The 14187-nt window shown below is 31.5% G+C and overlaps 3 protein-coding genes across 3 annotated transcripts in view; 1 reads left to right on the top strand and 2 right to left on the bottom strand.

The window, feature by feature from the left end:
• Positions 1-1937: 1937 nt before the first annotated feature.
• Positions 1938-3484, bottom strand: LOC118648273. Its single transcript, XM_036294598.1, has 2 exons — positions 3199-3484; positions 1938-3074 (listed from the first exon to the last, which is right to left on the bottom strand). The coding sequence occupies exons 1-2, from the start codon at positions 3314-3316 to the stop codon at positions 2782-2784; spliced, it is 411 nt and encodes a 136-aa protein (XP_036150491.1). The 5' UTR covers positions 3317-3484; the 3' UTR covers positions 1938-2781.
• A 93-nt stretch (positions 3485-3577) lies between these two features.
• On the top strand, positions 3578-4641 carry LOC118648272 (H/ACA ribonucleoprotein complex subunit 2-like protein). Its single transcript, XM_036294596.1, has 3 exons — positions 3578-3808; positions 4005-4077; positions 4356-4641. The coding sequence occupies exons 1-3, from the start codon at positions 3643-3645 to the stop codon at positions 4585-4587; spliced, it is 471 nt and encodes a 156-aa protein (XP_036150489.1). The 5' UTR covers positions 3578-3642; the 3' UTR covers positions 4588-4641.
• A 7660-nt stretch (positions 4642-12301) lies between these two features.
• LOC118644047 (rho-related BTB domain-containing protein 1-like) overlaps positions 12302-14187 on the bottom strand; it is a 10873-nt gene continuing 8987 nt past the window's right edge. Inside the window, 4 exon segments of the mRNA XM_036294595.1 lie at positions 12302-12701; positions 12883-13031; positions 13122-13364; positions 13848-13978. Of these exon segments, the coding sequence (XP_036150488.1) occupies positions 12467-12701; positions 12883-13031; positions 13122-13364; positions 13848-13978 (758 nt within the window). The 3' untranslated portion in view covers positions 12302-12466.

Here is a 14187-nt window from a genome sequence, read left to right as displayed (position 1 = left end):
TTCAAATAAGAATTTAAATATTATTTTAATAAATTTTAAAATAATCTTTTGAAAAGTATAATGTATAATTTATAAGATGTTCGTGTGAACATTCGTGTTTGAAGATTTTTTACTTACTTAAGGACACTTGTTGCTCAAGTTTATTATATATTCTGAATTCACTTAATTTTCCATTGTCTTTTCACATTCCAAAAAAATTTAATCCACATATTACTTTCAAATATCCAAATATTTTATAATATATTTTTTACGTTAGTTTATATGTATATATCAAACATATAACACAATATTTAATCTTTTCCAATTTGTACTCTTATGATTTATTCACATTTGTTTCTGATTTTATATTAATTAAATACCTTATTTGCTTTCGTTTTTCTCAACGTAAATTATTTAACAATTTATATATATAGAATAATTCAGTTTTCCTTATCACAATGAATGATCCTATTAATCCGAATTTTATAATAAATTTTACAATTACGGTTGTCACTCACAAACTCACTTAATGTGCCGTCATTCCACAAAGATAGATGTTTAATTATAATTCAGATCTTTTTTTAACATAGCAAGTAGTGTAATTACAAATTAAAATTTATAGTACTACAATATTAAGAAACTCTTAATCCATAGATTATTCTGGAATAGGCGGCCGTTACTTTGCGCGTTCGACCGAGGCTCCGCCGAGATTGCGGCAAATCGTGATTGTACAAATCGCCAAGCAAAAATAAATCATGAGAGTGCGCGTAGGCGAACCTGAGCATGAGTGCGTACAACGTCATCATGAGAGAACATGACATGATGTGTGACTACGCTGCGCGGGATACGAGATTATGTCGCAATTTTATCAACTCCGATTTTGTAAATTCTAGCGTTTATAATAACTCTATAATACACAATTTGTAAATGCTGATAATTGTATATACTCATATAGCATAATTATCAAAATCTCTACAATATATGCACGTGTGTTGCAAAGTTTTTCAGATAATTTCAAAACTTTTTCAATCCTCTCCTCTCTTTCACATTTTATGTACAATTTTGAAAAAATTCTGTAGCATGTAATAAGTTGCAACAAAAATGTTTCTAAAATCTATTATACTCGGTAAAGGAGGACGTTAAAAAAGGGATTTTGATTCCTAAAAGTATAAGTAAGAAAAATAATGTTTACAGATTTTGCCTTCCTGATGAATAAGATAAAATTAAAATTTAGGGGACTTAGGAAACACTTTGGAATTGAGCATAGAGTCATTATCTATTCTTTTATAGATTAAAATTTTTTTCCAGAACCAAAGTACATATATTATATCAGTTGTAAATTGGACTTAATATCAAAAATAAAATTTTTTTCTTATTGCTCCAATTATCAACTTTTCACCCGTAATTTAAATTTTTGTAGCACAATTTCGTCTTAATTATGTATAAGAAATTAATTTTTAAAGCTCGAAATTGTACCTATCATCTATTAGTTTATGAATTTAAATTTTTGTAAGTACAAACTGTAGATCTTTTACATTAAGCAAATATTGTTACAATGTGACAGTTCTAGACATCACACTCGACTAAAAATAGCGTAAATTAACAATTTTTTTGTTTTTTGGTATAAACTTTATACCACAGACTGGTAGTAATGCATATACTTTCATCTTGGAGTATTTTCAAATCTATAAAATAAAAAATTTTATACAAAAATTGTCTTGTCATTAAACAACTTCAGCATTCCCGTAAAAGACAGAAATACAAATCGATAATTAACACTTGAAATTTAGAGATATACATTTGGACATAAGTAGAAATTGATAATTAAAACAGAAAATAAAATAAATAATTGGCATATGGTAAGAATAAAGTATAAAATGTCGCAAAACTTTTTAATTTGAATAAAATAATACTAAATTACATATTAAATATATTATATACATATGTACATACTTATATACATATAAACATACACAAATGTATTTCATATACATATGTTTGTTAATATTCTATGTGTATTCAAGAATACTTAGACATAATATCTATAATTGATAAATTGTATATCAGATTATGCATTGAAGATTAAGAATTAAGAATTGAAGATTAAAATTAAATCAATCAAATAATGTTTATTTTAATCCATTTTATTCTGATTGATTAAATTCTAATCTTCAATTAGCAATTTGCAATCCCTAAAGTCTGGTATGGGTTTTCAAGATATCGTAAGTTGGTATTCATATACAGCACAGATTATTCCAGAAAAATTGCAACAATATTTTCAAAATGTTTCTGCAATATTGGAATATTGCAATGTTACTATAATATTGACTCCTTAGGCTAGTCTTTTAGACTACCTTGAAATAAATTTGATTATAAATATCAGCTCTGGGTATCGATCATGTAATTTTTCCCATAGGGCAAAAACATGAAAAGTTTCAGGTCACTGTCTCTTTCTATTTAACACTAATAAAAAGAGATAGTTACATGAAACTTTTCACGTTTCCGCCCTAAGGAAAAAATACATGATTGCTGCCCAGATATTTTAAGAATATTTTACATCTTGGTTTTGGTTATGTATGATGTCTAATCATATTTCTATTTTTTGTAGAATCCTATTTACACTCTATATAAAAAATACTACACAACTATCTCAATTTTTCCATCTATGGATTCTTTAGTGCTTTTAAATGTCACAAATGAATTTTTTGTTCCAAATTATCCTTTCACAATTTCCATTTCATAATGATATATTGTACTATTTTATTAACTTACGACACCTCAATTCCATTGCCAGAAATGCCCTCATATAGGATCCTGCACTTTCTCAAAGATAGCTTTTTGCAGGTCTATATTGGATTTTTCTATCATATTACTTAATCTCTCTGCATATTTGATCCACACACAATTTGTGCATCCTGACATGCAACAATTAGTTGGTTCTGCCAAATCATTAATCAGGGATTCCTCTGCATCATTGATCCGATCTTTGTCATCCTTTTGTATGGATAAATTCCGTCGATAATTATACAGACTTTTAGTAATAATTAGTCTTGATCGAAGGTTGGAACTCATTCGTTTTAATTGTTGGAAAGAAGCTATAAAATGTAAAATAGCTATTTTTATGATTTATATTAATGGAAAAAGAATATGCATATACACAATAAGAAGTAACTTTTTTGTGAATGACATTTGAATAAATCCAAAAAAGTTTTATCTAACCTTGTTGCAACAGTAATGTAATGTTTAAAATCATAGATGTAATAATCGACCGCTGATGATAGTGGAAGTGACATGCCAGAAAGACCAGAAAAAACAGATAAATAGAGGTCACATTCATCTCTTGCCCAAGTAGGGGTACGTTCTGTTTCACGCTGTTTCACGCATGATGTGCATAGAAAACTCGAAGATCATTCCGTTAATAGCGCACTGGCGCTACTTGAGCTGCTTCTGCCAGTTTCTACTGCTTCTACAGAGAGGTTCCTCTCTCTCTCTCTCTCTCTCTCTCTCTCACGACATGCTCTCTCTGTTCTAACTTAAAGCACTAGTGCAGTTAGTGCAGTAGGTGGCACTGTGGCAGTAGTGCTCCGAAAAAAGAATGAATTAGCGTAGTGTGGTTTGAACACGTGTATTATTCGCTCGTAAAGTTCAAAATATTCACAGAAAATGCAAGAAACTATTAAAATGGAGGTTGACGATAGCATAGTGAAAGATGAAAATATCGATGCTCCAGAAATCAGTTACGAGGAAAAACTACGATTTGTGAATACTATCTCCAAACCCATGGCACCGAAAAAACTAACCAAAAAAATTTACAAATGTATAAAGAAAGGTAAGTTACTTCAACTGCTTTAACTTAATAACACGAATATTTTGTGACAATAGCTTAATATACTATATATTTTATAATGTGCAAAATAATGAAAATTAAATATGTGGATTAAGATATAAAATATCTGTTAAGAGATAGAAAATAAAATGTTTAGAACATACACTAATTAAGTAGAAATAATTTTTATTTATTTCAGCGTCCAAACATAAAACATACCTGCGCAACGGTTTAAAAGATGTGCAGAAACATCTTCGTAAAGGTGAAACAGGGTAAGCATGCATGGATTATTGGGCTGCATGTCGAAATACAATATACATAGTAAATTTTAATTTTATTCATTTATAAATATGCAATATCTGTAAAGATCAATAAAGAATTAAAATACTTTTTATAATTGAAATTTTAGTTACATTTTAGATGTTAATTAACATTAATAATAATTTTGTTTGCGTAAAAATTACAAAGAGAGTTATGAATATTTTTATTATTAAACATTATAGAATAGTGGAATACACTAATTTTTTGTGTACAAATTTTCTCATTTTAGTTTGGTCGTCTTTGCTGGAGATGTCTATCCTATAGATATTATGTGCCACTTACCAATTGTGTGCGAAGATAAAAATATTCCTTATTGTTTTACTCCATCGAGAATGGATATTGGTGCAGCAATGGGCATGAAACGTGGCAGTCTTATGGTGCTTGTAAAGGAACATTCTGACTATAAGGAGCTGTATGACGAAATTACACTTGCGATGAAGACACTTTCCTCACCTCTATAGAGACATTGTATAGAGGCATTCAATTCTTCATTGATTAAAAGTCTCTTGTATGTATATGTTACAATTTCATTATTGATCTTAAGATATCTTACTGTGACATTCTAATATGCCAATCATTTTTCATTATGTAATCTTATATTGATTCTTCTAGAAATATAAATCTAAAAATAAAAGATTATAAACAAATTATAACAAATATATTTTTTATAATACTTACATTTTTTATATTATATACAATATACAGATAGCAAATAGCTTCAATTTTTAATTTTATTTACTCATAACTATACAACAATATAAGATCAAATAATGAATTAAATTATTTTTATAATTAAAATTTTAACTGTAAAATGAGTGATAATTTTTACTTTAGTGAATATTATTAAGAAGTTATTAATAGTTTTATTAATTTTAGATTATAAATTAAAAAAAATTTTTTTCTGTACATAAAACTTTTTTTTAGTATAAAAATATTTTAAAGTGTACTGTAAGATATACAATAATTGAGACACAGTAATTGGCATTGAATAATTATATCTTTCAAGGCAATGTTTAAAATTGATACTATTTTAATTTTTTTAATAACATAAATTTTATAAATTTAAAAAGACTTATAAAAGATTTATTTAAAAAGAAAAATGATTTAACATAAAAATGTTGGATTCATTCAGCTTTGCAGTAATTAATGTAACAAAGAAATTCATATTTGAATGAAAGAACGAAAAATTATATTAAAATTATAATACGTAAGTAACTAAGGCTATTTAAAAGTATATATGGTAAAATATTTTTAACTGGTTTCAACGTATTATAAAGAAATCTATTTATTTATGAATGATGCAGAAGGACATTCTGTGCTTCTCGAATGAAATTATTCGTACAAATAACACAGTCGTATCTGCTAGATATTTATCACGCCCGTACGCAAAATAGTGCGTGGTATTATGTATAAATATATGTTACATATGAAAAAACTATTATCACCCCTCAAGGTAGATGAGCGTAAAACGACAATTCGCATTCGCGCGCACAGATTGAACCAAAACGCAAAAGTCGTCGTGGTTCAATTAGGGAAGTGCGAAATTAATCGTGGATTGTCGGCCGATCCTTTTCGAACTACGTTCTTTGTGTCTTCGTCTCGCGTGCTTATAGATATAATACCGCTGAATTAAATTCTCCGTTACAGTTACGGGATATAAATTCGTACTTAATAACTAATATTACTTGTCCTCGTTACATCGTCAGCTATAAAAATCTGTGTTTCTTGATTTACTTCGATCGTAGATGCGAAGTATACAATGTGCATAATTGCAGAATATATGCAAGGGATAATTATAATTTAAATTATAAGAAAACTAAAAAGAAATACAGATAAATTAAACACTTTTTTATTAAATTTTTCTATTTGATACTTTGTGCTTTATGTTAGAAAAGAAAAAGTTATGAAAAGAGAATTTTATATGCACAGAACATTCAAATTATTAATATAAAAGATAATAGAAATAAACAGTAAACTTCAAAGTTTTATACTAATTTTAGATATAGGCAAAAATCTATATATTTGTAATTCTGACCTAGAATAATTTTAATAATTTTATAAAGAGTTCTGTAAGATTAAGAAACTTTGTTCTGCTTTCTCAACTAATTGGAATGAGTCAAATTCTTTTTCTCGATGATACAAAAATAAAATATCACAGATAAGTATGTGTTTATGTTAACAATTATTACAGGAACAGGAACGTGAGTTTCTGAAAATGGAATGTTTAGTAACTAAATGTAATATGGTAGAACGTTTGCTATTAATAGGAATATGTATTTCTCGTAGGCTAGAATTAAAAGAAAATGCACCAATAACTGTGAACCCGGTAGTTTATACATCTTACATAAAGTAAAATAAAAAGTTATTCAAAACATTACTCGGCTTACGAACGTGTAAAAAGCAAATAAAGAAACAAAATAAAAAAGCGAACATGAATGAATACAATTACACTAAATAACATTAGAACTACCAGTAAAATAATATACATTTTAATCGTTGGTAGTTCTATTGTTAAAACATTTAAAACAGATAAATCTCGTAGATGCACGAAAAACTTAGGTTCAATTTTTCTTCGTTGAGAATTCATTTCAACGATAACGTTTTTATAGCCACGATTTTACTATGAATTTAAAATTATGAATTAAAAATCCATTAAATTCACGCTTGCCGACTTTTTGCACAAAGTGACACAACGTAACGTAAATTATTAACACATTGTTGATGGTATATTATGAAATAAATCTTGCTTCAGTTTCCACATATTTTTAATGTCAAAAATATATCAAATATGCATGCACCTATTTAAACAATGTAAATATTTTATTAAATAAAAATATTTTTTTAATTTTAATTCTAATTTAAAAAACAAGACGCCAATGTCTTCTGTCAACAATGTATCAATTTTGAAATTGTTTTAAAAAAGAAACAATAATTTAAACATAACCCGCAAAAATTGAAAATCTTTGGATGATATTTGAACAGTTTTTGACGTACGCCAGTTCTTAAAAAAAAAAGAAATTTTGCATTACACGAATGAGCTATACTACAATTCATATTATAACTCATTCGTTTAGCACATAATAATGTCCGGTTATCTCGTATTTATCTCGTACATTTTCATTTTGTTTACGACGTCATTAAAGCGACGTTAAAGGGGAAAGAGCAAATAAAAGATAATTAAAGTAAAAATTAAAGCATTATATATGTGTTAAATGTGATTGATTGTTCTGTCTCGAACCAATCATATTGCTTGGATAATGTCGAGAAAGTAATTGTTCCGTGAAGAAATGCACTTCTCCTTCTCACATTTTTCTCTTTTCTTACTTGCAAACGCGAGGAAATCGCGCATGAATCCTTTGGTTTTTCAACTAATCTATCAATATGACCGCGCTTATTAATCCTACTCTCCTTTGTTGCCAGTTTCAGTATAAAATATACACACTTACAGCTAGATATATATACATGAGCGACGAAGAGGACAACATTGACATCAAAATTGACGTAGCTTACAAGTGGGACGTTATTCTCACCCTTGTTGGAGCAGACATGCGTCACATCTTGTCTCCGGTTATGCCAGAGAAGATGCTTCCCTCTCTTATCCAAATCTCTTCTCGCTTAAACATAATTCCGTTATCAGGCAGTAGCGCGACTTGTTGCGAATGCGTGTATCAGCGGCTAAATGTCTATCGCGGCCTAAACGTAAAAAGATTGCGATGAATTAAAATGAATTGGAAATGAAGATCCGCTTTGTCATATCTTCAACGTTTTCAGAAAGGAATTAATTACATCTTCTCGTTTTTAATTCATCCGTGTGCATTCGTACGCTTTCAATCTTTTCTCCCATCTTTATTCGTTTTACTGTGCCATAGTTGTGCCTACTTTAATATCTATTTCACTCCTTGTTTCGTCCTTATTTGCGCAACGTAAACCTGACTTATTTATCGTTTTATTACGCCGTCTCACGGTAGCAAATCCATCGAAAAGTACGAGGCTGATTATATGAACGATCGGAACTAACGAGTATCAAATTATTACCGATAGTACCTTAACACCGATTACAGCTTAACAATTACATGTTACTATTGTTAATATTATTAGTATCACTATTACGCTAATCCGATTATTACCGCCGGGCGGGATTACATTTCCTTCGAGTGTGCGCAAGAATCAGTTTTATAAAATACTTCCTGAAAAGCATTGCTAAAAATATTTCCTGCGAGGAAATCCAAATTTCTTCCTCTGTCTCTGTCTAACTCTCCTTTTTTTTCCTTCTTTTTCTTTTTCGACTTGTCGCTTCATTAACACACAGCTGCACAACAAAATTAGATCAGATTGAAACTTGAAATATTTTTTGCTTGAAAACTTCACATGTTATTTCCACGAGAGATTTCGATGAGATATTATTACAATGTGTGTGTGTGTGTGTGTGTGTGTGTGTGTGTGTGTGTGTGTGTGTGTGTGTGTTGTAACAATCATAAAGATAACAAAATAAATTTCAGGTAAAACATTTCCGACCGAAACTCGGATATGTCTTTTGTGGGCGAGAAGATAGGAAGCTTTACCTTATCTAGGTCTCTAAGAAACTAGATACATTATATTTCTTACAAAACAATCGTCTCTCTCTCTCTCTCTCTCTCTCTCTTTCTCTCTCTCTCTCTCTCTCTCTCTCTCTCTCTCTCTCTCTCTCTCTCTCTCTATCTATCTATCTATCTATCTATTTATCTATCTATATGATAGATCTCGTCGCTACCGCGATGATATGATAGTCGTCGCAGCAATGACTCATTATCATAGTCGATATGTTGATGCGGCTGCCGCGATATTTAGCGTTGATCAGTTCCCCTCTTTGCTCAGGCAAATGAAATTACAGCGATTTAATGCATGCAACTGTGATTTGACATTTCAAGTGGCGCGAGTTCTATAAAATAAAAAAAAGAAAGACATCTTGTTTATTGTAGTACGAATGGGACGTGGGAGAGGCAGAACTTATCGCCGCACTTTCTTTGTAAAGAGTAACAAATTTGCGCAAACTTACACGGTGCGGTGTACTTGTGTTGCGTGTCTCTTGAACGGCTACGTACCAGTCTTGGACGTCTTCGAATAACAGTCAGTAATCACGACGTAGAATATCTAAATTCTATCAGTTTACGCATAATTTCGTTCGGACAATATACCCCAAACAGAACGAAAAGTCATCATGATGACGCCAAAATGATTATTAAAAGTCACGTTTCGATCAATTTGCGATCTATTTTAATGTCGTTTTGACATTATTGTGATTTGTTTTGCTTGGAAAATGTTCGAGAGACATTTAAAAAACGATATCTAGAGAATGTCGCGAGATTCTTTGACTCCTAAATAACTTTCACACAATGACTTTCACACTACGTTTAGGTAGTAAGAAATAATCCATGTCTCTGTCTCTCTTTAGTCTCGCACTACTTATAAGTTGACAGTTTTAGTATTCTACATATAGATAATGTAAGGACGCCACTTACATTCACTGGCCACTTATTGATCATTTGCATTTGTAAATTTTTACTTAGCAAAAGTTATCATTTACTTTTTGTGGGATATTCGTTCCTGAATGAAACGTTACGAATTTTCTCACGCAATAAAAGATAGCTTTATATTTTCGCTTACTTTTAACGTTAAGTTCAATTTACGTACAAAGTTTGCTTGCGTCTTGGCGCTGTCCACGCGAAAATTGTCATGAACAGAATTGCACAATCAAATGTATAATCAAATTAGTGACGAGATTTTTATCAAATATGAATATTCTTCGAGTGGCCAATGTACCTCAAAGTGTTTTAACTAAGTATATATCCGTAAATGCCCAACACTGTTATATACCGTAAAATAGAGGAGAATCGATCTTTCCAAAGTCAATCGCGTCTCGCCTGTTTTGTGACACGAGATAGCAGTTTGGCTGATTGCTACTGACTGCTATGAAGCCTGTCCGACAACTCCCTACCCTATTGACAGCAATAACAGACTGAAACGAGGAAGGTGATCGACTTTAACTGATTCGCTGCATTTGCATGGTATCGCTTATTAGCTGGTGTCGCTATATAGCTGCACTACTAACTAAAGCTATTGCTCGTTTCTTCAGTCTAACACGCATTGACGACAGGACGACTACCTTATGCGTGACACGTATCTCGTTTCTCTTACTTTAAACACACATCGCGTGTTTTCGTATGAAGCCCAGTACTCAGGACTCCCTTTCTTGGTAACAATTTTTCTTAGAATTTTTCAGATAATTTTTTAGAACTTCTATATAAGTTTAAAATGTTTTCAAAAAGTTTTTAGATTTTTTTCAAATCAACACAATATCTGGAATACTCCAACAAGAATACTTAAACCAATTCAAACTACTACCCCAATAGGCATACTGTGCAAATATTGCACAATAGTGGCATCATAAATTCACGAAAATTTCACAATAATTACACTAAGACAATATCCCATAACGCAGTTTTATCAGAATAAAATTTCTGAATAATAAATGTAAAACATGAGACAAATTTAAATTTAGAATATAAGATTTACAATTATTTAAAAAAAGTTTGATTATTTAAAACTTAGCCATGCTAAATAATTCCTATTGCTATATTTCTGAATTATAATTTAAGAATGATTATATGTTTTACAAAAATCTTCATACATTTAAATTATGCAAAATTCTAAGAAAAATTTTTACCGGTCTTCTACGGTTTCGTTTTTGAAGTATATATGTACGCGTAATAATTACCACAATCGTCGGTGGATCGCGGATGATTGTCGCAATAATCGCTGGTCCGTGGAGGGAACGCACAAGAGAATTTCATACTGAAACGACAATCATACCGTGATCGATACTAAATACACGACTGACGCCGTATCTTCCATTAATGAAACTTTGCATCAGCGAAAACAGTGATATTCACTGTTTTCACAATGCAAGTGCGCGTTGCATTGAATTCACGAAAGTTGCGACATACAATCAGGGACAATGATGAGTGGATACTCGAAACCTATTATTGGTTTCCTCATTTGACCGACACTCTTATGAAGATGGAAAGACATTAAATGTCGGTATACATACGCATATACAAGCTTATTATATACACAACATGATTTCGTTAACTTTTAAGCAATCCTATGTAGCTACTACTTTATCTAATCTTTCATCATCCACCTTATTCTTCATGTTCTTCACCTAACGTCTTGATATGACTTTATACTTTTTATATGGAAATATTCTTAAATTCTATGACTAAAATAGAATAGGAATATAGTTGACTTTAATCACTTTAAATATTTTTGCTTCTTTAATATATGACAAAAAATAATATATTTTCTACTTCTTACAGACTGCCACTTCTTTGCTTCCAATAGAAAAGGCTTCCGGATACTTTCGGATTGCCACTTCTTTGTTTGTACATACATGAAACGATTACTTATGGATATGTTTATTCGTACCAATCGTTATTTTGTTTAGGAAAAATATGATTTAAATGAAAATGAATTGATCTTTATTCGTATCAGCATCCACACAATTTTGTCTCTGAATGTATAAACTTCGGAATATCAACGCGCAATATAGAAAGTACAAAGTCTCCCCTCGAAACAAGCACAGTTCTCATTTTATTAGCTGAAGATAAAAGTATATATGTATATATATGTATATATATACACTATATTATATTATATATGTAGCTACGTCGCAAAAATCCGCAGGTCCACATACAAAAAATTTGCAGACGCTCACGAAGACTCGGTGATCGACGGTATCGAGTTTTTTAAAAATGCACGGCGCGGAGAATGGCTCCGTAGAAAAAAGAGAAATCACATACGAGATAGGGAGTAGGACTCAAGACTCGACCTCGACGAGCTAAAATCGAATGCATATTCTAGCTAGATCTAAGTTTGTTTTTGTCGCATGTCGCATGGTATTAGTATCATGTGTTTTGTGTGTACACGTATGTGTGTGTGTGTGTGTGTGTGTGTGTGTGTGTGTGTGTGTGTGTGTGTGTGTGTGTGTGTGTGTGTGTGTGTGTGTGTGTGTCATGTTTATCCATATTGTATATTTTTTTAATTATACATATTATATATAAAAATAAAAATATTATATATATGTTATATATACTAAATATTTTTATTTATATATATAATAAATATGTAATTTGTATATTTTTTTATGTGTGTGTTTTTCGTGCATCTCTTTGGTGTCTTGCAGTCCGCTTAAGTATAAATCTGTAGCAGTATCAAAATAGTAAAAATAGTGCATATGAAGACCATGAGCACAGGTAGTACCAGGATAAATCTGACGGAGCGGCTGAGGCCGCTTGGTTCCTGTCATACGGCTTGCTCGCCGGACTCAGTCGAGGCGTCGAAGAGCGGCCGATCCGCTGGCGTCTCGCTCGACGTCGTCGACTTTGTGCCGTTCCCGGTATTACCCTCCCGCCTGGTTTTGCTCGAGCTCGAGAAACACAAGCAGCCGGACTGATTACGATTTCGCTTCAACGTCGGCTTGTTTTCGCGTATTTGCTCCGCTAAACATTTCTGATAGTAATCGTAGTCCTTCAAGTACCTGTCAGAGACAAATTGCGACGGTCAAAATTGGGAACCGAACGACGTCAATTAAGTCGATTACGATGTTATTAACATGATATGTGTCGTAAAAAGTAATAAGAAAAAACTTTTTTCTTCGAAATCAAATAGTGAGAGAAGTAAAAACGCCATTGTAAACGTCGTCGAGGAATAATACGTACCAGACTGGCGGCCACCGGTGCTCGTTCAAATACTCCTGGTTCTCCGGATGAAGCAGCCGCACGCTGCGGGGCGACATTTTGCACAGTTTGTTGTAGTTAACGCAGAGATGATTCATGCACCAGTCGGCCAGCTGATCGGCATTATGCAGCTGGAAATGGTAACCAAGCGTTAAACGGGTACCGCTACCGCCACATTATCGCGTCCTAATTGATGTAAAACACACGTGAAGAAAACCGACCTTGCACGGCTCTAACAGCCTCAGGCAGTTTTCCACGGCGTCGTTCCCCTCGTTTTGCGAAAGCCGCTCAAGATCCTCAATCACTCTGCTCTCAACTAAGTTCACCAATCGTTGAAGGCAGAGTCTATTGGCTAGTTCCAATAAGTTAAGGCATCTGGCCGAGGAGATTGCCGGTACCTCGTCCGTGTAAAGATAGCAGAGTAACTTATGGAATGTGTACTCCCGAACCCCAGGAAAGACTATCTGTTCGATCATGAATCACGATTCGTATTAATTATTTGTGACTATTACGCTTAACTTATTCGAGTTCTTCAAAAATATTCTGATGAAAAATTTTCTCAAAATTACATAATTTTTCAAAACTTTCATATAAATTTCATAATTTTTTAAGTAATATTTCAAATCTTTTATATGAGTTAAAATCCTTTTTAGAAATGTTACAGAGAAAGTCCTGTTTAAAACTTTTTATACATGCAAATTCTAAAATTTTTCACTCTGCAATTTTGAAGAAAACTTATGAAATTTGGAGAAGTTTACGATACTTTTTTTTTTTTTTTTAGAAATCTATAAAAATAAAATACAACATCTTGAAAGTATATCGTGAAATATAAGAATTTTTTATCAGGATAATTTTAATTTTTGATAATTTGTGTTAATACCACTTGCACATAAAATTACTATTAATTGTGACAATTAAAGCTACTATATTTCACAAAGTGTACTTACGACTTTTGCGCTGCTTTCGCGAAAATCACCAGAGAACATGGCTTTCATCACGTCGCATCGGGCAGTGAGAATCGCTTTGTGAGCCGGTACGCTGCCGTCATCCAACTCAAATGTGACATCAGCGAAAAGACCTAAATATATCATACAGACAAAAATTTTTTTTTACATTTAGCATTTCTATTTATACAACTTGAGTATATTTACTTCATAGAAACAATATATTTTTAGATAAAACATTTTACTGAATACAAATTTTTATGTATTATTTGAAAAATTAAACAATTGCAATTTTTAAACAGTGATTTCATTTTCAAATAAATTTCTTTTAATTACAAAAGAA

The sequence above is a fragment of the Monomorium pharaonis genome, unplaced genomic scaffold (assembly GCF_013373865.1).
Source record: "Monomorium pharaonis isolate MP-MQ-018 unplaced genomic scaffold, ASM1337386v2 scaffold_344, whole genome shotgun sequence".
Classification (NCBI taxonomy): domain Eukaryota; kingdom Metazoa; phylum Arthropoda; class Insecta; order Hymenoptera; family Formicidae; genus Monomorium; species Monomorium pharaonis.
Note: the sequence above shows the minus strand (reverse complement) of the source record. Positions and strands in the feature narration are given on the sequence as shown.

Excerpts from the sequence above, each read along its gene's own strand:
- LOC118648272 (XM_036294596.1), top strand. The coding sequence starts at position 3,643 with ATGCAAGAAACTATTAAAATGGAGGTTGACGATAGCATAGTGAAAGAT. Across the intron at positions 3,809-4,004 it reads TTACAAATGTATAAAGAAAG|CGTCCAAACATAAAACATAC; the intron begins GTAAGTTACTTC and ends TATTTATTTCAG. Across the intron at positions 4,078-4,355 it reads CTTCGTAAAGGTGAAACAGG|TTTGGTCGTCTTTGCTGGAG; the intron begins GTAAGCATGCAT and ends TTCTCATTTTAG.
- LOC118648273 (XM_036294598.1), bottom strand. The coding sequence starts at position 3,316 with ATGAATGTGACCTCTATTTATCTGTTTTTTCTGGTCTTTCTGGCATGT. Across the intron at positions 3,075-3,198 it reads TACATTACTGTTGCAACAAG|CTTCTTTCCAACAATTAAAA; the intron begins GTTAGATAAAAC and ends TACATTTTATAG.